The following is a 23,922-nucleotide window of genomic DNA, read 5'->3' as shown; positions in this document are numbered from 1 at the left end:
TTATTATTTTTTTTGGTCACTAACATTAATCCTGGGGCTCTGTGCCTGTACTACAAATCCATCATTCCTGGAAGTCATTTCATTTCTCTTTCTTTTCTTTCTCTCTTTTTGACTGCTATAGAGATAAATTGAGAAAAAAGAGGGAGATTGAAAGGGTGAGTTAGAGACCTGTAGCATTGTTTCACAGCTTAGGAAACTTCCCCCCAGTGGGGTCTGAAGGGTTAAACTCAGGTCCCTACACACTGTAAAGTGTGTGCTGTATGGGGTGCTCCACTGTATGGCTCTCTAATCACAATACTTTTAAAAGTATCTAACAATTACAGCATGTACATTTTTTTAAAAAGACCCCTATAATATTTGGCAGTATGAGCTCATAGACTGTAAAACATAATATTTCTGCATGAAGATGAAAGATAATATTTGGGGAGAATTGTACATTAGTCTTTCCACTTTTTCTTTTTCTACAGGTGGTTTGTAAATATATTCAGTTTCCTATTTACAGAATATTTTCTCAAACTATGATATATTCTTCTCTCCTTTGGGAATTTGTTTGTAAACATTTCAGTAGTCTTAAATTTTACTCATGTCTAGGTGAAACCAGATTACACCAAAATATCTGATGATTTTCTGCTCAGATGTTTTGACAAACATGGCAACATAATGTGTGACTGTTTGGCAGTCCTTCACTTTTCCATGGTGCTCCATAACTGGCAGTAGATTCCAACAGATAGAGACTGATATTATCTCTTATTTCTATATAAATATTTCAATTTACCTAAATGTAATATAGTAGATAGTTTAGACTCACATTTTAGTAATATTGATATACTTTTAAAATATCATATTATTTCTCCAAGTTTGATACAAAGAATAAGATTTTTTATAATAAATTCATTTTTTAAAGTATCCTACTTATTTGTTTTTGCCATCAAAGCACTATTCATCTTTGGTCTATGGCAATGCTAGGGACGGAACTTGGGACTTCAGAAACACAGGGATAGAAGTTTTTTTTTTTCCATAGCCACTATACTATCTCCCCAGTTCCACAATCAAAGTTAACTTTTTGCTGGTGTATCTTCTAGGGTTTTTAGTTAAAATTTACTCATCCTCAGACACTATTTAAGAAAAATATGGCAGAATTGAGTATAAATTAAATGTAAATAACATGGACATTAGGATATAGAAAAATCTAAGACTTAAAATCCCATACTTAATAATGTATTTAAAGTTATTCAGGTTGAAAAAATTTACAAGAAGTTGTAAATTCCAAAGAAAAGAATTTTAAACACAAAACTCATTAGACATGAACTTCTCAATCATTCTGATAATGAAAACAATGTTGATAGTAATCACTGATGTATTAACATTTGTCATTTCCACTGCCCAGAACCACTCACATAACTATATATGTATGGTACTTAATGTGTGTGCTACATGGCTATTTTGAAGCTTATTAATCTCAAATAGGGAAAGATACCATAATATGTAACTTCTAGCCATTTTATACTAGACTCAGTATACTGTAATGGATGTCTAGTGTTTGCTGATTATGAAAGAAAATATTTCAAGAATAGTAAATATCACTAATTCTCCTAGAATTTATATTTCTGAAAGGATAAAACAATAGATAAAGATTTCTTTTTAAAAGTCATTTCATTGACGGGTGAGAATAATGGTTTACAGTTTGTAGTACAAATACTAATTCAGTATAATTTCTCATTCCCTACGATAAGTGTTGGGGTGAGAGTGTTCTGCAGATAAAGATTTTTTGAGGTAAGCATTACAGCTGCATTCTGAGCATGAGAAAAAGTGAAGCAAATGCCTTGCATATATTAATCAGGCAGATTTATAACCATTAAATTCTTAAATAGATTAACATGATGACTATTACTTCAATATGATGATAGTTTTATGTGAACCTCAGTACTTGTAGCAAAGCAAAAGAACCAATAATACTGTGAATAAAAAATTCTTAATTGAATATTAAAATATAGTTATGGCCAATATTTTATCTGACAACTGGAGAGAGAGTGAGAAGGTAGTTTAGAAATGTTAACTTGGAATCAAAGATGGAACTTGGAATTAGTATGATTAGTATGGACAGCTGAAAGATTTATGAAGGATTATAACAAAACTTAAATTCTTGTTCATTTTTTATATCCCAGAGGTCAGTATTTTGCTTTCTTGAGGATATAGGGTCACTGAAGGAACTGATCTTACCATAACATCTTCTATATCAAGTCCCAGCCTTCAGAGATTGTACATTAAAATGTTACGTGGACAGGGTCTCTAGAAATTATACATTGTTCAAATTAATTGAGTAACTTTGTGATCTGGAAAGACAGTAAATAGCAGAAATGTCTCAGCTCTCTGAGACTTGAATTTAAAGTAGGCTCACCTCTTGTCCTTTTGATGATAGTTACAAGCTTGTATCTTTATCCTCTAGGGTTTTCCTATCGGTAGCCCACTCTGGTCTTATGGCATTGAGAAAACATTAGTTTGACCTTAAAATTCAATAATGAGTTAAGCAGAATAAATAGCTACACAGGCCAGTCCAAGGTCGCAGAGCTTCTGTTCCAAATTTTCATGTACTTCATGCATATGCATATGCATATGCCTCAGTTTTTAGAAAGAAAGGATTATAATCAGATAGAAATGAATATTGGAACCCTGACATTTTGCACATTGCTCTGTGTAAAGGGAAGACTGCAGAATCAAATTCTGGATGTCCAAATGTGCTCAGAGTACCAACATGCTTTGCTTCCTACTTAAATATTCTTGAGGACATTGTACATATTTGACAAAAGGACTGCTGTTAAAAGCAGAAAGTCCCAGAAGAATGTTTGCTCCTGGCTTGGGAAGAAGACAGCTAATGTTAGAATAATCCTGGAAATTTAACTGCAAGCAGTGATCATGATATTGAGACCTCTTGGTTCACAGTGGTTTGTTCAACATACATGCTATAAGAATAAAGAGAAAGGGGGCAAGTGGGACTTGTGATCTGTGTGATGTAGAATTACAAGACCTGTCAAGAAGATGCAAAAGCAACCTGACAACAAATATAATAAGCAAATTATAAATTATATCCCATTGTTCAGAAAGATCAGAATCAACTGGATTTAGAAAAAAAAAAAAGTCTTACTATTACACAAGCAAGTGACGTTTCTCATCAATCTTTAGAGTGAAGCAAACAAGCCTTTTTTCTTCAATTACTGGATTTCAAAGTGCAATCTTAGTAAACACCTGGAAAATTGTTAGAGATATAAATTTTTAACCCTTCTCAAGACCTATTAAAACTCTGGAGAAAGGGCCATAAAGCTGTGTTAACAAGACTTCCAGGTGAATCTGATGTGTTTTAAATTTGACACAGGACACTTATATAAGAGCCTGTACCTTCAAAGTATAATGTTCTAAATTCAAGATCATTCTATCAGAATTTTATATTTTGTAATAGTTGCTTACAGACACTGGATCAAATATCCTATTTTTAAATTTTATATATGAGAGAGAAAGAGACAGAGATATAAATCAGAACAAATTGTTTAATAATTAAGAACCTAAAGGCAAGAATATTGCAGATGAGAATTGGAGTCTCTATTTTGGAAAAAGCTAGTAGGTCTATTTTAGGTATACTGTTTCTTCCCATCTTGGGTTTCTTCCTTTCTATAATCAAACAAGAATTATTTAAATTTTATCACTGCTCTTGTATGTTTTACTGTAATCTTTATCATTCTCTGAGAGTAGAGCTTATATCTTTCTATTGTTGTATCCATATGACCTAGCAGGTTATCTGTTAGCTATATCTTGAATAGCTTCAGGGTAATTCTTGTTAACTCTGTACCTACCAAGTTACATATGCTTAGTAAATGTTTGAGTTCTGTTGAGTAGAATAATTTTAAGGTCATTTTCTGGCTTTTACTGTTTAGAGAATTAACTGTCTTTCCATTCTTTAGTATCTAAAACATGTTTTGACTATCTAAATTGAAAAGATTGTTTTAAAAATCACAGTGTGAATATTCCTCCAGTCAAATTGGCAAAATCCCTCAAATGTTCTTAGCCAAACTTTGCTCATCATCCTCTGACTTCTTTATTACACTGTAGAACTCTGTGTATTTTTGATACACCTTGTGTATGTCACTCATTTTAAGGTACCTCTGATTGGGTATCTATCACTTTGTAAATCTAAAGTACTTTAAAATGAGATTGAGCTAATAAGGTTATGACTCTCGTGATGGCCAGAGCCTGATTTGACTGCTCTTTGCCAGAAAGTCCCAATTTTTGGCTTCCTAACAATCCTGCCAGGGATGCAGCCGGCCTTCTATCCCAAAACTCTGGGGCCCACCCAACTTCCTTCTGGCACTGAAGGAAGCAGCTGCTCTGCCACCATTCTTTTCAGATAAGCATGGCTTGGGAATACTATCTTTAGAAGTGATGAGTTTTTGTTTTGGATAGAATTATGACTAGTATAAAGCCCACACATGCTAACAAACCACAGAGTGCAAAATAATTATTGAAAGCAATTTGGAAGAAAAGTAGAAAATCATCTGAGGGAAAAACAAAATTGTTCCCCCAAATTTTGTTCAATTTTTTTTTTCTTTACCGGTAGATTGAATCTTGGTCTTTAATTTCTGCAGTCAGGTAATTTAAGTGTCGATGGCACTCCACCATTTTTAAAATTTTATTTTTCATTAGAACTTTCTATCTGAGTTCTTGACTTTTCATTCTCAGTTTACCTAAAAACATATTATATATATATATTGTTTACCTTTCAGTGGACAGCCTAGAAACAATTGCATTTTTCATGTGTGTTAGTTTTATTTAAATACTGTTGTGGATCACCTTCACTTAATTTCCTTCATTGGGTATCAAAGTTGTTGTTTTCTTGAAGATCCTGTGTTTAGTGAGATAAGCCAGAAAGAGAAAGACTAATACTGATTGATCTCATTCATAGGTGGAACTTAAGTAGCAAGGACAGTAAGGGAAAACACAAAAATTGGACTGACGGTAGTGTATTGTAGCAAAGCAAAGGACTCCAGGGAAGGAGGGAGAGGGATGGGATGGAGGGACCCTGGGGTCCAGGTGCATAATGGTAGAAAAGGACCTAGGTTGGGGGAGACCGTTTCTTACAGACACCTATTATGGGGAGGTAAAATGTTATACTTATGCATCAACAACTATGTTCTAAACCATTAACCCCTCTCCCAATAGAGGGGGAGGGATCTAGTTGTTTTCATGTAAAAAGTAGCCTAGAAAAGATGTTTGTCTGGCTATGGCCTCAATCGTGTGCAGTTATGGTAATTTGACATATATATATATATATATATATATATATATATATATATATATATGTATATATATATATTTTCATATGTAGTGATGAACCCACAAGGAAAGCATACTTCACTATGCTGTAGATTATCTCTGCTCAAATTCTTAACAGTTTACTTTCTAATCAGTTGTAGTGTCTGCTCATCTTTAATCCATCCTAGCACTGTGTCAGATGACAGGAAGACTAGGTATAAAGCACAACTAATAAAGTAGGTCTAGTAGGTTTTCATTTTACCCTTGAAAACAGAAAAAAAGAACAAGATAAAGTGCATGAAATATAAGATGAATGGTAGCCACATGCCATGGTAGCACACAGTATGTATGTACTTCTATCATAGAGTTTGTGAGGAGATGGACTTACAAGCAGAGACATAACAGTATCAGTAGTAGAGATCCTACAGTTCCTAGGTCTCTTTATTATTCCACAGCACAGACTGAGGATATTCTTTATGTTGTATGGCCAAGGTCTCAGTAGAACAGAGCTTTCAAGAAAGTTGGATGCATACAGAAGTCACACTAAGGGTGAAAATGAGACATGTCCCTACAATGCATATTATATTCAAGGTTAGCTGAAGAAGCCCTGAAAAAAATCATTTATCTATTTAAGTAGAAAGAAATATGCTAAGGACTTTCCAGATGGGGCAGCAGTTGAGACCATACTGTAGGACAGTTGAGGGCCATGCTCTGCATACCAAGAACTCTAGGAACAGTCATACATGTCACATATAGTGACTTAACCAAAGAAAATGTCTTCCTGAGTATAGTAAAAAATAAAAACCTTTGTTGGATTTTTGCTCAGGGTTTATCAAAATGCAGTTTTATTAGGTACATAACAATCATGATGGGAAAATAGTCAGGAGCAAAAGGCTAGCTAGACATATGACAGGAACCATAGTACTTTATGTTTGTCCTATGCTCTTGACATCAGCTTATTATGTTCATGTCCCATAATTCCTTTTGCTCACAGTGGGTAAAACAGTATTCCCAACACCTGGGAGCTTATTCAGACCAGCCAAGTTAACTCTTTGCCAAGCTATTGAAAGAGGAAATAAATGGAACTCCAGAATCATCCTTGTTTTCTTTTTTTAGGTTCCATTTAGGGTGTTAGCTAGTTCATCATCCCTGTACAACTTTAAATTTCATTTCTGGAGGTAGAACCCATAGTGATAACATTTTAAATGGTCCCAAATAATCTGAAAATGAGGGGGTCAGGCTGTAGCACAGCAGATTAAGCACACATGGCGCAAAACTCAAGGACCAAAGTAAGGATCCCGGTTAGAGGCCCCGGATCCCCACCTGCGGGGGTGGTGTCACTTGACAAGCAGTGAAGCAGGTCTGCAGGTGTTTATCTTTCTCTCTCCATCTATGTCTTCCCCTCCTTTCTCCATTTCTCTCTGTCCTATCTGGCAACAACAACATCAATAACAATAATAATAACCACATAATGATAAAAACAACAAGGGAAACAAAAAAGGAAAATAAATAAATAAATAATCTTCTGAAAATGAGTAATGCAATAGACCTGTTTTAAAGCAAGGAAATTAAATATGAGCAATAATTTGTAGATAAATATTTTGAAATTTATTTAAAAATTCAATATTATTGAAAACTAAGCCAGCCTTTTATTATGACAAAATAAAGATTATGTTCACCTCAAACATATTAAAATATAATATATGAAAAGTTGTGTGACCAGAGATATATCCAGTGGGAAAGTTAAAGACTTGCAAGTACAAGTTTCTGAGTTTGATACTTGGAATGCATGTGCCAAAATAACCTATGGTCGGTGTCTTTCTTTCTCTCTCCCTTTCACTAAAAAAAAAAAAAAAAAGAAAAGAAATTCAATATATAAAAATTTCCATCTTTTGAAGAAGGGTAGGATTTTGCCATCATAGAAAGACATCTGAGGCATAAAACAAAGCCAATAATATATCTAAATAAAATGATACACCTGTGTTTTTGTTTGACTCCGGAATCTTATCTTCTGTCCTTCACTCCTTTAGTTAGACCAGTAGTATACAAAGTGTAGTCCACATGGGCTGGGAAGAGAGCACAGTGGTTATGCAAAAGATTTTTATGCCTGAAACTCCAAGGTTCCAGATTCAATCTCTAGAAGCACCATAAGCCAGAACTGAGCAATGCCTTAGTATCAGTTAGTCAATCAATCAATCAGTCCATGCTTCACAAACCAGCACAATTTACATCACCTTGAAACTTGTTAGAAATGTTAGTTAGGGGGCCCAACTCCAGGCCTTACTATATTAGCTACTCTGGAGGTGGGACTCAACTATATACAGTCTTAACAATCCCTCCAGGTATTACTGATATAAATAAAGTTTAAGAACTATTCATCTGAATATTCCTGCAGACTTTCCTAATAGAACATTCTGGGTATGTAATCTCAACTTTATAACAATAAAATCAACTGCATTACCTAGTAATTTTGTCTTTGTAAAAATTAAACTAAGTTTTGAAATATTGGCTTGGAAATCAACCGTGGTTTACATTGAATGACATTAAGAAGATTGTTACTAGCATTTAAATTACTTTGTGGTGTGAGACTCTCATTAATTACTTATGTTCTTGGTAGCTGATGATTTATTTAAAGGACCTATGTTAACACTAATAAATGCAAATAAAGTGGAAGGTCCTAGGGTTAATGAGATAGTGAAATGTTAACCTTTATTTTTATTTAATATAAAATTAATATTCATTTTATACATATTTTTGCCTTTCCAGGAAGAACAAAGTATGCTTGCTATGGAAGAGGAGGGTATAGTACAACTCCCATTGGAAGGGCACTATAGGTGAGATACGATTATAAAAACACACCAATTAAAACAATGCAATGTATTGCTATCTACTCTCTTAAGAATTTTATTCTATCTTGATTCCTCTATAGGTCTATTGAAGTTGCATTAGAATAGGAAGAATTGAGACAAGAAATTAGATTGATTTATTCCTATACTAACTCTTTTTACTGATAATGTCTTACTATACAAAATCACTCAAAATGAATGAGACAGAGAGCTATTGCCTGAAGTATTTTCTCATATTTTATAATGAATATGGCAACTCTCTCATGTCTTTTAGAAGTAGCATGTGAAGACAGGTCAAGATTAGATTATAGGATAAATGAACTAGGTATTTGTTAATTAATAACAAATAAATGTTTGGGGATATTTATCATTAAAAAGGCACTACAAAGCGCAAGGACCGAAGGATCCCGGTTCCAGCCCCCAGATCCCCACCTGCAGGGGAGTCGCTTCACAGGTGGTGAAGCAGGTCTTCAGGTGTCTTTCTCTCTCCCTCTCTGTCTTCCCCTCCTTTCTCTATTTCTCTCTGTCCTATCCAACAACAATGAAATCAATAAAAATAATAACTACAACAATAAAAACAAGGGCAACAAAAGGAAATACATAAAATTTTAAAAAATAAAATAAAATAAAAAGGCACTACAAAAATATTAATCTAGTTCTTGAATTAAATGATTTCATTATACTAGTAATTAAAAAAAAGATTTTTATAATTCCCACATATCCAATTTTTCCTTGTGTACATGATTTTATATAACATAAAAGAATTCTTATGTTAAAATAAAAAATTTGACAGTGTTTGACATCAAATTCTTTGTATTAGGAGCCAGGTTGTGGTGCACCTGGTAGAGCACACACATTCCAGTGCACAAGAACCAAGGCTCAAGTTCTAGGTGCCCACCTATAGGTGGGAAATTTTACGAGTGGTGAAGCAGTGCTGCAGGTATCTCTCTCCCTCCCTATCTCTCCCTCTCCTGTCAAATTGTCTCTGTCTATCCAAAGTAAATAAATATAATGTTAAATAAAATATTTTTTAAATTATATGCATTATTTCAATGTTTACAGTAAAAAGAAAGATAGTGAATATTATTCTCTAAAGAAGGAATTTGTCATTACGTTAAAAAACAAAAAGAGAAATTTTTGCATCTATGAGTTTGACTGTAAAATTGCATTTCCTAAATTTTTTTCAAGTATCACTGGCTACCATTTAAGGGTAGGCACAAGTATAGGTGTTTTTATCTTTTTTATATATAATATGTAAATTTTGAAATCTGTCGATTGTATAATTAAATCTGTTTATTCCTGTGTGTATTTTGTAGAAATTTAGTCTTATGTTTGCCCTTCTCATAAGGATTTTTTTAATATTAATTTTATTTATTTATTCCCTTTTGTTGCCCTTGTTGTTTTATTGTTGTAGTTATTATTGTTGTCGTAATTGTTGGATAGGACAGAGAGAAATGGAGAGAAGTGGGGAAGACAGAGAGGGGGAGAGAAAGATAGACACCTGCAGACCTGCTTCACTGCTTGTGAAGCGACTCCCCTGCAGGTGGGGAGCTGGGGGCTCAAATCGGGATCCTCATGCAGGTCTTGTGCTTTGCGCCACCTGCGCTTAACCTGCTGTGCTACAGCCTGACTCCCTCTCATAAGGATTTTATGGTAAAATAAATTTAGAAAATGTTCCTTACTGCATTCCAGTTTGGGGAGTCATGATGTACACTGGTATATTGAAGAATCCAATACTGTTAGAAAGGAAGAAAGAAAGAAAGGAAGGAAGGAAGGAAGGAAGGAAGGAAGGAAGGAAGGAAGGAAGGAAGGAAGGGAAAGCTTGCCTTTGTTTAATCAGCATTTTCTAAACTATTTTGCTCACAAGACTCTTTGTTAGAAAGTATCATGAAAAAAAAAACGTGTATTCTATATGACACTTGTTTGGATACTAGTTGATCTCATGCTTTGATTTACCTAAGGCTGAACAGATTTGTAGAACTGACCAACATATACCCCAATTAGACAGAAGTGCCCTTGACACTCAGGACTTTTCTCCAGTATTTTAATGTTTCTCTCAAAAGTTGAACTTATCTTCTAGTGGACAAGGAGATTAGCCTGTGAATTGGCCTAAGATGTAGAACATAATCTCCTTTGTGGCAGAGTGTCTTCCATAGAAGAGTACTGTTTTCTCACTCACTGGAACTTTCCTTGACTTGGTCTGTGATTTATCTCTATCACCATCTGATTGCATTTCTAGCCCTGGAAATGTTTTAGAGGGTTCTAAATGCCACCTATAATTAATACCATTTTAAAATGTAAAAAATACACCCACCATCCTTATACTACAGTTTGCTCAGCTATTTGGGGGAAGACCTCTGCCAAATACTCGGGGTGCATTCATTTGTTTAAGAAATATTTATTGAGTAGGATACTGGTTGCCAGACTCTGTCTAAGTCTTGGGGAAACAGGTGTAGATTATGTTCAGGTAAAATGGAGGTAAGAAGAGACAGAAAATAAAGTACATGATCAAATAATATAATGCAGTGCAATAAATAACAAAACCAGGTAAAGGAAGGGGAAGTGAGATGGAGGGGAAGGAGGGAGAGAAGAAGAGAAGGAAAGAAGGGAGATAGGGAGAGAGAGAGAGGGAGAGAGAGAGAGAGAGAGAGAGAGAGAGAGAGAGAGATTATGATGGGATATAAAGATAAAATCTAAATAATTAATGAAGCTCTGAGAAGGTGACATTCAGACAAAGGAGGGAAAGGAATGTACCCTAGAAGGCAGAGGGAAGAGAAAGTAGAAGTCTTATAGTTTCCTAAAAGCATTACATTGTAGCTAGAGCTGAATAGGGGTATAATAGCAACACATGACTTTGGAAGGTGAATGCAGGGACAGAGCCTTATTATAAGGCATCTCCTTAACTTTTTCTCTGAGTGAGAGCTACTGTGGAAACTGTGCTGTGAATGTTAGGGATAAAAGACTAGACAATGAACATGTAGAATCTAATTTCCATAACTGAAATGAATTAGGACAACCATAGTGCAAACTAATTTCTCTATAACCAGAAACTTTCATTTGAATGTTTTTTTCCACATACTTTTTTATTATCATTGAGGGAACTAGGCAGTCTTTTTTAATTATAAAAAAAATACTGTACAAAGACATAAGGCTATGTATAGTATCTATCACCAGATAATTATTTGATATTAATTATCTCATTTTGGGTAAACTCTATCTAGAGATGATCCATCTGTGATCAATATTTCTGATGAAATGTCAAAGACTGCCTTGTGGAGGAACCTTCTGATTACTGCCGATAACTCAAAAGATAAGGAGTCAAGCTTTCCTTCTAAAAGGTTTGAATTCTAAAATAATATAAATCTATACTAATTCCAGTCATTTTATGACATAAATCAATTAGCAAAAGAATAATATTAGTTCCCTCAAATTTAGACGTGATTCAAATAATACTTTTTGAAAGTAGGTATATAACCATAATTATCACATTCATTGGCATGTTTTCAACATCTTTCAAATCAAGAATTATAAATACACTCCAAAAGTATAATAATGGGAAGAAATTAAAGGTGCACTTTAAGTGTGTCCCAATGCATGATCATTTTGAACCTTAAATTTTGCCTGTTGTTTTGCAATAGGATTTTATTACTCTTTGTTTCACAGAATCCTCTTAGATGTTTGACTACATTTTCCATTTTTCCACAGGCAATGGTGATTTTGCACTTAGCGTATTTCAAGTTCCCTCTTCTAAGTCTTTGAAAAATCTTTTTAAACCCACCATATTCTGAGACTTTCAGCTCCAAAAAGTTCTATCCATTCTTCTTACCTCACAGTATGCAAACATTACAAGCAACTCCTATGGTTGTGGTTAGTATTGTAGATACCACAGAAGGTATTTCTAAATATCATGTCACCATTAGTAGTAGCTTAATTTTTGAAAACTCAAGACTAACTAATTTTTTCTGAATTTATATATAAAATCAAACCATCCAGTCTTCTTAGATTATGATGTGAAGAAAAATCTGTTACGCTAATATATCTTCTTATTAAAGAGTGATTGAGGGATTTGGGACAGTGTTTAACTATTAAGTTTCTTTATTTTCTTGACCTTAAATTAACTTTTTCTACTTAATTTTTATATTACATTTTTGTCATAAGCTCCCCTTCCTAATCACTCTAGAAGCCGATGTCCCAAAGGTAAGACCCTCTCCCTCAAACTTGTTCCTTGGTTGCATTTCCCTTTGTTAAATGTCTTCTAGAAACCTGGTTAGCCATGTTTTCTGTGTGAGTTTTGGGGAGGCAAAAGACATGGAGAATCTTATACTCAGATTAAGTATCAGACTTAGTGTTTATGGTATTGCCATAGCCACACAAATATTAAAGATGCTATGAAGCTCAAACTTTTTTTTCTCACATGACCTATACATATGTATCATATTTAAGTCAACAGATCACTAAATCTGTATTTATTAATAGTATTACACTTCAATATAAGAAAGAAAATGTATCTCTTTAATTAAGAAATTACAAAGTGGGAGCTACCATTTATAAGCTTCCCAATTGACAGGTATCATTTGTCTTCATGAGAAATATTTGGAAACATGGACTGAAGAAAAAGGAATTGTAGACTTAGATCTCCTTGTTGTAATTTTTGTCACCCCAAAATGGCATGCTGTTTAAGTGTCATCTCTCCCAAACAAGCAGTGAATGTACAGCATCTACTCTAAAAGAGTTGGCAATTAATTTGTCTCTGTCTCTCAGCCACTTCCAACATTTGTTTAACCCAAAGGAGATTAATATAAGCTAGTAGTCTCTCTCAGAGACCTGGTTGATATTTTCTACCTTGTAATAAAGCTTCAAAATCTTCACCTATTTCTCTGCTTGACCCAAACAAAAATATGTATTTATTCTAAAGTATGCTTTTTCTTTCTTTCCATTAGGATAATTTCTCAAATCCATTGAAATATGTGCTTATAGACCCTTTAATATAAAAATATGGCATATCTATGATTTTTAAATATTTCATTTGGGGGTTAATGATTTACACTACAGTTTTGCCACATAAGCACAACTCATCTCCCCACAGTAGATATCTAGGTATCTAGGAGATACTTGATCCTCCAACCTAGAGCCCCCTCACCCATCATATACCAGGACCCCAATATCCCTTCATCCTTTTCCTTTCTGTCCTTGCCCAAAGTCCTTTGCTTCTGTTCAATACACCACACCCAGTTCAAGTTTCACCTTATATATTTCCCTTGCTATTCTTTTTTCTTAAATCCCACCTAAGAATGAGATAGTTTGGTATTGGTCCTTCTTTTTCTGGCTTATCTCACTCAGTGTGACACCTATCCCCGATTTTTTAAATATGAATTTCAGATTTATGGATACAAAATGAAACATGTGTCATAGGAAATATATGGGGAATCTGAGATCACTAAAGCAGTTAATTTGTTTTCTTCCTATTCTGCATGCATCCATAATCAAAATTCTCCCTCTGTTCTTCTTGGGTTCAAGCAAAACAAATATTTATAACTTGACATTTTAAAGTAAATAGCTAAATTAAGGATACTTTTTACCATTAAAACTTAGTTTTAAGGAATATTCCGGATTGTATCAGACAGTGAATTAACTCCCATGGACAATGTAAGATGTTTTAAGCATATGTAATTTTAAATAAGCCATTTTATGTTTTGACATAACCATTTGTTTCTTTTAACATATGTTCCCATTATCATAAAGTTCAAACTATTGTGGAGTATAGGTTAACCCAGTTTTTGTTGTTGCTGTTTTGTTTTTTTACCTTTTGATGTGATAAAGTCTGTAACATACTGTATTAAAATATTCTCTTGCTTGGTGAGTAGCTCCTTTCATCTTCATAACAGTGGAAAGTGGCATAAGGGGTATGATTTTTAGAAAGCTTAAAATCACCAACACTAGTAATAGCAATTCCTTCTCAAAGCCCTTGCTTTCTCTTGCTATCAGTTACTGGCTTTGCTATCAGTTACTGGCTTTGAAGTATGACTAGGAATTGTGAAAGAAAAAAAAAAATTGTGTAGCTGTTAGAGGCCAAAAAGCCCTGCAGGCCAGGTTAACAGAATCTGTACCCCTTGAAATTTAAAATCTTCCTTGCAGTCTTTGACACTCCAGTCCTTGCTGTTTTACATTTTATCTTTTATTGTTGCTGTTTATATGCTTATCAGAGAAATCTTGTATACTTTTTCCTAGTGGGGTAAGGATTCTTATATTGTATCAGTGATTTCATTCACTTTTCATTGTAAGAAACATTTAGTTCAGCATAACTGAGGATTAACTAAGAATTTACTATAAATTCTGCCATATCTGTAAGATGGGATATTTTTCTCTCTATCTTAGTTCATTTGCAGCATATTGAGTTGATTGGTAGAAATAGGTCACATAAAAAGCACATCGCATCAAAATAAATATTCAAATGCTCTGCTTTATAAAGCTGACACCCTACGTTGTTGTTTCTTGAGAAAGTGGCTGGTGATGCTGGGAAAGAGCTTTCATTTTGCCGCATATGTTCCCTCTATATCACCAACATCACCCAGGATTCTCCTACTTTGCTTTAATTTTCTCTAGGCCTAGACTTCTCATGAGTGCTTGGTAAATGTTATAACAACTATTTGGGTGTCATTGAAAAGCAAATTTCATATATCATTTAACAGTTTAAAGATTGTGGGTTATTATTTACTCCATGTTTGCAATATTGCTTTATTATGTGTTAAATTATATCCCCTCAAAGGCAAGGATACTTGTCCTATCCATCTTGTATCCCTAAGTCTTTGCAGAGTACCTGGCATATAATCGAGGTTTATTACAATAGCACACATTAGGCATAATATTTAATGTTTTGAAACTAAAGCTTTTAATTAAATTGAATGGTATCCAGAAAAATGAATGCAGTAAGTAATAAAGAGGACAGTTGACACACAGTAGGAAGATCTAAGTTGGTAATACTTTCATAGTTTTGAGCTAGTTATAAAATTTTACCTTCATAGTAAGTTGAAATATAATTTTATACCAAATGTACTTGCTTTATAATTCTGTAACCAACGAATGTGTTCTAAGTATGTCATCAGGAGAAGATACATCTAAATAAATTAAGCTGGCATTCTGAATTTTTTTCACTTCCTGGTGACTGATTGTGCCAGTGGGATTTTGGTCATTTATCAAAGAATTATACAAAAGAGAATTGTTCACATGTGAATTTTTTATTCATAGAGACCAGTATGTTTCTGTTTTTACAATTTCCTACAGACAGGATCTGTTATAGACATATACTTCTTAATAATGTTTCAGTCACATATATGATGGTGGTTCTTATATATAAAATATGTATGTAGTAGTCTCTATCATATAGACATGTATAATATCTATGGCATTCACACAGCAACAAAATTGCCTAGTAACACATTTCTCAAAACATATCCCTCTTGTTACGTGATACATTTTGTTTTTCAAAAGGTCGAGTGTATTGAAATTGGGAAAATCAGGTTTAGGATTCTTACATTTGAACTATGAGTACTGGGAGACTGCCTAGGGGGGAAAATAAATTAAACGTGTTAAAATCAAGTTCTGGAAAGATTAAATAACTAGCCCAAGGTCATACAGCTCATTCTTAGCTTCTAGGAAATGAACATGATTTTTTAACTTCAAGTCTATGGCTTCCTCCATTGCCATATGTGTCCCTGTTTCAATGGCTCTGGTTGACAGATGAGACTGGGAGCCAGGTAGAGGGTAAGGAAAAGTTAATTTGGAAAGTAGGATAGCAGAGTTTTGTCATATGAAAGGAACTTAAAGTAAAAGAGAGTGAGTCATATAGATAGAGAAGTTAAAAATACAGAGTTAAGACTCTCAACACATCATGTGCACACTGTCATCTCTTCTCATGAAAGTAGAAAAGAAAAGGGAAAAAAGTTGCTTTGTTCTGACCTGTAAGTAGTGTGTGCTGAGAAGTGTGGCAGGCACAAACCCGAGTGCCACAGACACTCGCTCACACCAGCTCTCAGTGCTGGCAGTGTGCCACAGATGGCAGAAGCTCCGGCACTTCTTACCTGATGGTGCCGGGTGGTGGTGACAACTGAGAAGGGCTGTTTCTAGTTGAATTGGAGGAAAAACAATTTAAAAAACACATTCTTAGAATGTGTCTAAGTTATTGACCATTAAGAAAGTTGCATAAGAGTTCCTTAAAGAAAAGGGAGATTTAAGTGTCACTTTGTTACTTAGAGAAGAGTGATAAAGTCTAGGGTTTCCCCACCATCAACTATTGAACATTTCACAAATATATAGTAAAGGCTAATGTTAACTATAAAAAACTCAGGGACTTCAAGTCTGCTACAGGTAGCCCATGATTCTATAATGGAATGGTTATAGAGAGGCCTCCACTTCTGCCAAATACTGGAAGTCATCCAGGAGTAAGAAATTTTGCCCTCCTGGAAGTAATGTAATCATGTGTGAATTCTGGGTATGTGGGTACATTATTTGGATTTCCCATGAAAACTGTCATTGTGAGTGTAGGAAAAGCGTATATCAGAAAAATATTGCTGAACAGTAGAGAAAGATGGTGGAGTAGTAACACCAGCTTGTTCATTGATAAAGTTAGAGAATGAGATAGTAGATGCCACCTGAGAATGAGTAGGAGTGAGATGAAGAAGCATTGTTTGAGGGTGAGAGTTTGTTTTTGTAGGGACTACACAGGTGTCTGAAGTACAGTGTGCAGAGTGACCTACTGATGAGAACAGATGCTTCTGTCCCCTGATCACAGCACAGTTCTCATTAAAGTTCAGGATCCAGTACATGCACAATGGACAAGCCACTTGCACTAGAATCTAGAAAAATCTACTATGACATCTTGTCTGTGTCATTTATAGTCTGGATGCTATCTTAGGAGAGGGCATGACTGACATTTTCAGCAACCATCAGTGAATCATTTGCCCAAATGAGGACCATGGTATTAATCTTGCATGCTCTTAGAACTGTTTTAAAAATGTGTGGTCTTTGTTTTTCAGTTTCTATTTATGGACTTCTCCCTCTCTGCAGTTCTTGGTTTCTCTCTCTAAGCACAGAGGATTTTAATTATTGCTATCTATCTATGCTTTGTACTATGTAAGAAGAATACCTTAAAGGGCCTTTGTAGCACTTTGGGGTTGATGGTTTTTATACTAAGCAAGTAGATCTTACAGTAACCATGCTGGATTGCAGTAATACATTTCTCCTTATTTTTCCCTGTAGCATTGAAAGCCGAAAAGAGAAGAAAGCTGATTCAGGGAAAGGTGTTGACAGGGAGACTTGTCTATGACTTGATCTTCAATTTGTTTTTTACATATATATGAGAAGTGTGCCACAATTACTAATAAAACTGCTTTGATCATGTATTGTAAATTCTGTCTCTCATCCCAAATCCACCTTCATACTGTAAGTAGTGCAATACTTGTTTAATTTCTGTGTTTAAACTTCTGAACAGTAAGACCCTTGTGAGCATATAAAGTAGCTAATGCAAGGATCTGTACATCCCTTGCTCTGTTAGACATTTATAAACACTGGATTCTCATTGTCAGTTTTATGAGAGCAATAGCTTTCTTAAAATGATAAGTCATATATATCTAGTTTGTATTTTCCTATTTTAATGATCTGAAGATACCTGATAATTTCACTCTGAAGAATTTTGAAAGGTAGTCTTCTTTTTATTTTTATAGCTTAGCTTTATTGATCTATTTCAAAAGACCCAAATCAAAAAAAGTTAGCTTGCAAGCATTTTAATAATTGTATTTATGCATTTACTTGATTTAATATGATAATTTAATACTTAAGAATTTATACATAACTAGAAATTAAATCATTTGGAAAAATATATGAAAACCTGTCCACAACTTGTTTGAAAGAATCAGACACTAGTACAGAATCAAGTAGTATTTGCTTAAAACTCATATTGCGATTATATAATCAAATACTTGTATGAAATGCTTTAGAAAAACTTTATAAGATTTGTGAGACTTTCAGTCTAAGCCTTTATCAGGAATATGCTGCTAAATTTCTCTCACTGACAACAGATGTTTTCCAAATAAACTTATTATATACACAATTATGGAACACCGCATGGTGAATCACTGTACATGAAATTCCACTGCTGTATAGTTGTTTCACTGCTAAAGGTCAATGTACTGCTTAATGCTGCTTCTGATTCATATTCTAATGTTAGACTGACAGTTCTACAATTGGATTTTTTTCTTCAAGCTCTTTTCCATTTTTTAATTAAATGCATGTTGTAGAAAAATAATCTTTTAAATGAAAATTTCAGGTTCTGTTTGAAAAGCTTCTGTGGATATTAAAGTTCAGTTGAAATAATCCACCTTTATTAAGCTTTACAGAAAGGAAAGTTTAAAATTTTTTAGTATTACTAAAAATACAGTTATTTCTTTTCACTATAAATAAGAAGTAAATAAAGAGTACGTTTTATAAGGCTCTTGAATCCTAAGAATGACCAGTAGTCAACTTTACAATCATTCAGAGCCCTGTCACTTTTCCAAGATAATAAGTGCACATGAAAAGTTAAAAAAAAAGTAAATCCTCTGTAATTAATCTTATGAGGGATCAAAAACCAACAAAGCATTCATTAGCTCAACATTTTGATGTCTTCTGAAAAGATTCTCTCACAATCTTCTAAAGAACAATTTCTTTTATTATATATATATATATATATATATATATGTTAAAACATGAAATGAATTTGCAATTAATAGTTTGTGTTTATAAATGCATAAACTTTCCATTACAAATGTGTTGCCTTTGTGTATTTTAATTATGCAGAGTACATTGTAAAATTTTTCATTGTTCTATGATTTAGACTAGCTGTACATGCCAGTGAGTCCCAAAAGCAGTCTTCAAATGTTTTAATATATTAATAACTGTTCTTTTAAAAATGATCATAGTGAATTAAAACCTTCACATGGTCATCTATTTGAATAAGCAATCATTTGCAATGAAATTCTGTATTTCTGAGTATTTTTATAGTCATTTTGTTCTTGTGTGAATTTTACTGCAATCCCTATATTAATCCTAGTATTTTGAAATCATATATAATGTAAGGAAAATTGTAGTATTATATATTTCTTCCCAGTTTCAGATACCTGGTCGAAATTACTGAATATTTTGAATGTAACTTATTGCAAAATTTAAGTAATGTGTAAATGTGACTAGGGTATTGTGTTTTTCACAACTAAAGAATATTATGTGGAAATAAATATTTATCCTAATTTCCTTGCACATTTTAAATAGTGATGCAAAGTGTCTTGTCTTTTTTTTCCAGTGTTAATTAGTGAGTCTGTCTATTAACTTTTTTGGTTAAGCATACCACTTAAATTTAGATACCCCTGATGTTAAGAAAACCTGGTGATACAGGTATTACAGGAATAGTCAATTTGCATTTTATGAACAGAAACTTAGGAGATCTATATTAGGATGTATCTTTTTTCAGGGAATGGTGACTTAAGTCACCATTTGGTTCTAAAACCAGCCTCCCAAGCACTAGGATCTCCCTATTAGAAGACTCCTTAGTCTCTCATTAATAAGCCACTGAATGAGAAAAGCACTCCCTTGAATTTGTTTCCTTCCTGCAGATTACAGTTGGTCAAATGGAGTCATTTTCCTAGCCCTTTGATAATACAGTGTGAGATAATTGCATTCAGAACTCAAAATTACTGGTATTTTTCTTTTTTTAAGATTTTATTTATTAATAAGAAAGATAGGAGGAGAGAGAGAACGAACCAGACATCACTCTACATGTGCAACTGGGGATTGAACTCAGGACCTCATGCTTGAGAATCCAGTGCACTTGTATTTCAGTGTGATCTCTAGGCCTTTTAGGATTTCCTTAGTTCTAAAAGTGTGGTTTCCATTTCTTCTCTTTAAAATTTTTATTGACTTTATTTATTTGAAGAAACAGCCAGAAATCAAGAAGAAGGGGTATATAGATAAGGGAAAGAGACAGAAAGATACCTGTAACCCAGCTTCACTATTTGTGAAGCTTTTCCCCTGCAGATGGGGACCAAGGGCTTGAGCCCAGGTCCTTGAACATTTTAACATGTGTGCCATCACCAGGGCCCCTTTTTTTCTTTTCTTCTTCTTTTTTTTTTTTTTTTTACTTCTTCTTCTTCTTCATCACCCTTACCACCACCTCCTCTCTTTCGTCCTCCTCTCTTCTTCTCCTCCGCCTCCTTTTCCTATTTGCACTAGTCTACTTGTTTCTGTTTAACTTCTAGTCTGTTTGCTCCTGAGAATTTAACTGTTTTACTATCATTGTAAGATTATTCTCCAGAATCTCCCATATATCTAACTCATATATTCATGAAACAAAATGAAATGAGATTACAACTACTTAAGGGGTTTGTGAGAGGGCTGAGGAGATAGAATAATGGTTACGCAAAAAAAAAAGATTCATGCTTGAGGCACCAAAGTTCCTAGATTAAACTCCACAGTATCAATAAACCAAAATTGATCAGTGCTCTGGTAAAAATGAATGGATAAATGAATGAATAATAAAGAGTTAATGAGAGCATTTGGTAGGAATTTGGATATTCATTCCCTACATTTTTACTGTGAAATGATTCTTGTAATCAGTTCCCTGTATTGCTCTGATTAACTAGTTAATTAATTTGTTATTCACAGGCCTTACCCACTGAGACTGACATTTTCAGATACAAAACAAGGTAGAGAGAGAGTACAAAAGATGGAGAGAGCAAAAGACACCACCGCACTGAAGCCTCCAGAGCAGTGGGAATCAGGCTAAACCCAGCATGCATCTTCCCCAGTGAGCTATCTTGCTAGCCTTGGTAATACTTTGTTTTTTTAGTGTACACTTTTTAATATTAAATTTATTTATTTGTTTATTTATTTATTTATATATTTTGGGTAGAGGCAAATAGAAATTGAAAGGGATAGGGAAGACATAGAGGGAGAGTCACCTGTAGCAGCACTTCACAGCTCATGAATCTTTTCCCTTGCAGGTGGGGAAGGGGGAGGCTTGAATGCTGGTCCTTGCATATTGTAACATGTGCACTCTGCCACCAACCAGTCCTGGTAATACCTTAAAGATCCTTGGGGGAGGGTGAAGGGGGAGTTGTTCTTTAGAAAGATGCATATCACTGGTACAACTGTTGTCCACTTTAGTTACCTTTGCCATGGAACTTTAAAAGTATGACTGTTTTTCCTTGTTTCTAAGAGCATGGTTGATAGGTATAACATAACTTGATGTTTATTGAGTTAGTGGTGCAAGGTATAACATAACTTGATGTTTATTGAGTTAGTGGTGCAATTAAAGTAGTGAAAAAGCTCAAGGATGTAACTATGAACAGGGTAAAGCTTTGAGAACAATATAAGAGGTAGCACATGTATAAGGAAAGAGATGGTGAAAGATACACCTACAAGTGCAAAGAGTCTCAAATATTACAGTGCATGAGGACCTGTGCTGACATTAAAAGAAGTTAGGAAGTGAAGACATATGGTGTAACTAGAACTGAAAATATTTGATACATGATGTATTTTGAACTCAGTAAACAGCCTAAAATGTTGTTGTACTAGGATATTATTGGAGACTTGTTAAAAAAAAAGGAAGAAAATTTTGGTGTAAACAATGAAATGATGCTAAATGTATAAAAAGTGATATGATAAAGTACTTGGATTTATTCATTAAATTTGAGGGAGACTGGCAGAATGTAATAGATTACCTGGGCAGTGTGTCTGTTTTACCGTCTGTAATTGACCTGTAGCATGCCATTCCACCAGAAATATATGTAGTACATTATTTAAGACCAGAACTTCTTGCCCACCTTCACATCTTAACCCTTTCGAACATTCTTACCATAAACTTAGTTTTCTGTTTAGGCATTCTTGATTTTTTGGTGTGTGGAGAGTATTAGATTTCTGCCATGCAACTTGGTTCTTCCATTTGTTTATAAGTTCACTGAAGGAACTAATGAATAGTATTCCACTATAACTATGTAACTCAGAAGCTCAGGTCTGTGTTTTCCTTCTTCAGCCAGCAAAGACTGTGGATAGGATCAAGGTAAAATATATCAAAAGATACTTTTCTGTTTATTAAAAGTAATTAAGTGGGAGGGGCTGGGCTCCTCACACTTTACTGAGTGTACATGCTACCATGCTCAAGGACACAGGTTTGAGCCCCAAATCCCTACCTGCAGAAGGGAAGTTTCATAAGCAGTGAGGCAGTGCTGCAGGTGTCCCCCTAGCTAATAAAGAGAAAGAAAAAGGAAAGAAAAAGAAAAAAGAGAAAAGGAAAAAGAAAAGAGAAAGAAAAAAGAAAAAAAAAAACAAAAGCAAGAGAATAAAGAGAGCCATGTCAGGCAGTGGCACGCCCAGTTGAAAGTACACATAACAGTGTAGAAGGACCTGGGTTCTAGCCCCTGGTCCCTACCTCCAGGGAGCAAGTTTAGTGTGTGATGAAGCAGGGCAGTAGGTATCTTTCTATCTCTCCCTCTCCTCTCAATTTCTTCTGTCCTATAAAATAAAACTAATTAAATTTAAAAATTTGACCAAAGATCCAAAAAGGATTCTGAGTACTGGCATTGGGAAAAGAGCAGATGCTTATTGAGCACCTTCATGTCCCCATGTCTTGGAGGCCCAGAAACACAGGGTGAACCTGTGCAAACTATGAAGTCATCTAGTTAGGAGAAAGGTTGTGAATGAGTTGTGAATGAGAGGAGGCAAAGAAGGAAAGGAAGGTGCCAGGCATTGTTTATATATAAATCTTCATACAAATACACAAGTTATGTGAAATAGATATTTTTGCACATGTTTCAAATTAAGAAACTCAGTTTCAAAGTGTTTCTCATTGTGAGTAATGGTGTTGATATTCTAAGCCATGTCTGACCTAGCATAACCTCTGCTGCAGTTCATTTTATGTCCAGCAGGAGGCAAGGTATGATAGCCTTCTTCTTTTGAAGATAATCAGTCTGGTTCTTGGTTGTGATAAATAACACTTCTCAATGTTAGATTTTCTTGGTAACAGTCTTCCTGGGATTAACATTAGGAACCACTGCTGTTCAATGAATGAACAGATACATATACATCCATTCATAAGTCACCAATATCATGATTTGGGGTAAAAAAAAAGTTAAAGGCTAACTAGAGCTTTGGCTGTTTGACTCAGACTTCTCGTCATTCATATATTCTAAATAATCTGAAAAACTCGGGTTGATAATTTGGATGAAAGACTATGTAGACTAAAGTTTATCTGAAGTTTAAAGTTCAGCACCAGAAAAAGGAGCCCTCTCAATGAGAAATTATCTTTCTTAAGCTTAAATGTTAATAGTGTCACAGAAAAGTGTATGCAGAAAGATAATAAATTCTTCTTCAGAGGCAGAGAGAGTGAAAGAAACTACAGCACTAAAACTTCCTTCAATGCAGTTGGGGAGAAGCTTTAACAAGAGCCTTACTTACACATGGCAAAGAACACTACACAAAATACTATATTTCTACTGAATGTAACATTGATTTTCAGAGCCTAGACCTTGGTCATGTGTGATTTCACTGCTCTGAGCTATTTTTTATCATATTGGGTTGTTGGAAAAGTCATAAAATTTTTTTGCATAGAAAAACATAGAGAAAATATGTCCCAAAAAGTCTTTTCTGACAAAAAAAAAAAGACTTTTCTGACAACCCAATAGATAGGGAGACAGAGAAAGGGTAAGTTACTATAGCATGGGAGCTTCTCTCAGTACCATAGCACCTCTAATAG

At 34.4% G+C, this 23,922-nt stretch overlaps 1 protein-coding gene across 7 annotated transcripts in view; it reads left to right on the top strand.

Moving 5' to 3' along the window:
- SLC4A10 (solute carrier family 4 member 10) overlaps nt 1-19,442 on the top strand; it is a 359,857-nt gene extending 340,415 nt beyond the window's left edge. For 4 of the 7 annotated variants that reach the window (XM_060177810.1, XM_060177808.1, XM_060177807.1 and 1 more), the window contains 3 exons: nt 8,068-8,135; nt 11,369-11,485; nt 17,403-19,442. In XM_060177810.1, the coding sequence (XP_060033793.1) occupies nt 8,068-8,135; nt 11,369-11,485; nt 17,403-17,469 (252 nt within the window). In that variant the 3' untranslated portion in view covers nt 17,470-19,442. Of the gene's footprint in view, nt 1-8,067; nt 8,136-11,368; nt 11,486-11,852; nt 12,269-12,305; nt 12,345-17,402 lie in introns of those variants that run through there. The other 3 variants (XM_007523773.3, XM_016188445.2, XM_060177811.1) reach the window with 3 other exon arrangements.
- Nucleotides 19,443-23,922: the final 4,480 nt, after the last annotated feature.

Source organism: Erinaceus europaeus, chromosome 18, assembly GCF_950295315.1.
Source record: "Erinaceus europaeus chromosome 18, mEriEur2.1, whole genome shotgun sequence".
Taxonomy (NCBI): Eukaryota; Metazoa; Chordata; class Mammalia; order Eulipotyphla; family Erinaceidae; genus Erinaceus; species Erinaceus europaeus.
This window is presented reverse-complemented; position numbering and strand designations above follow the sequence as displayed.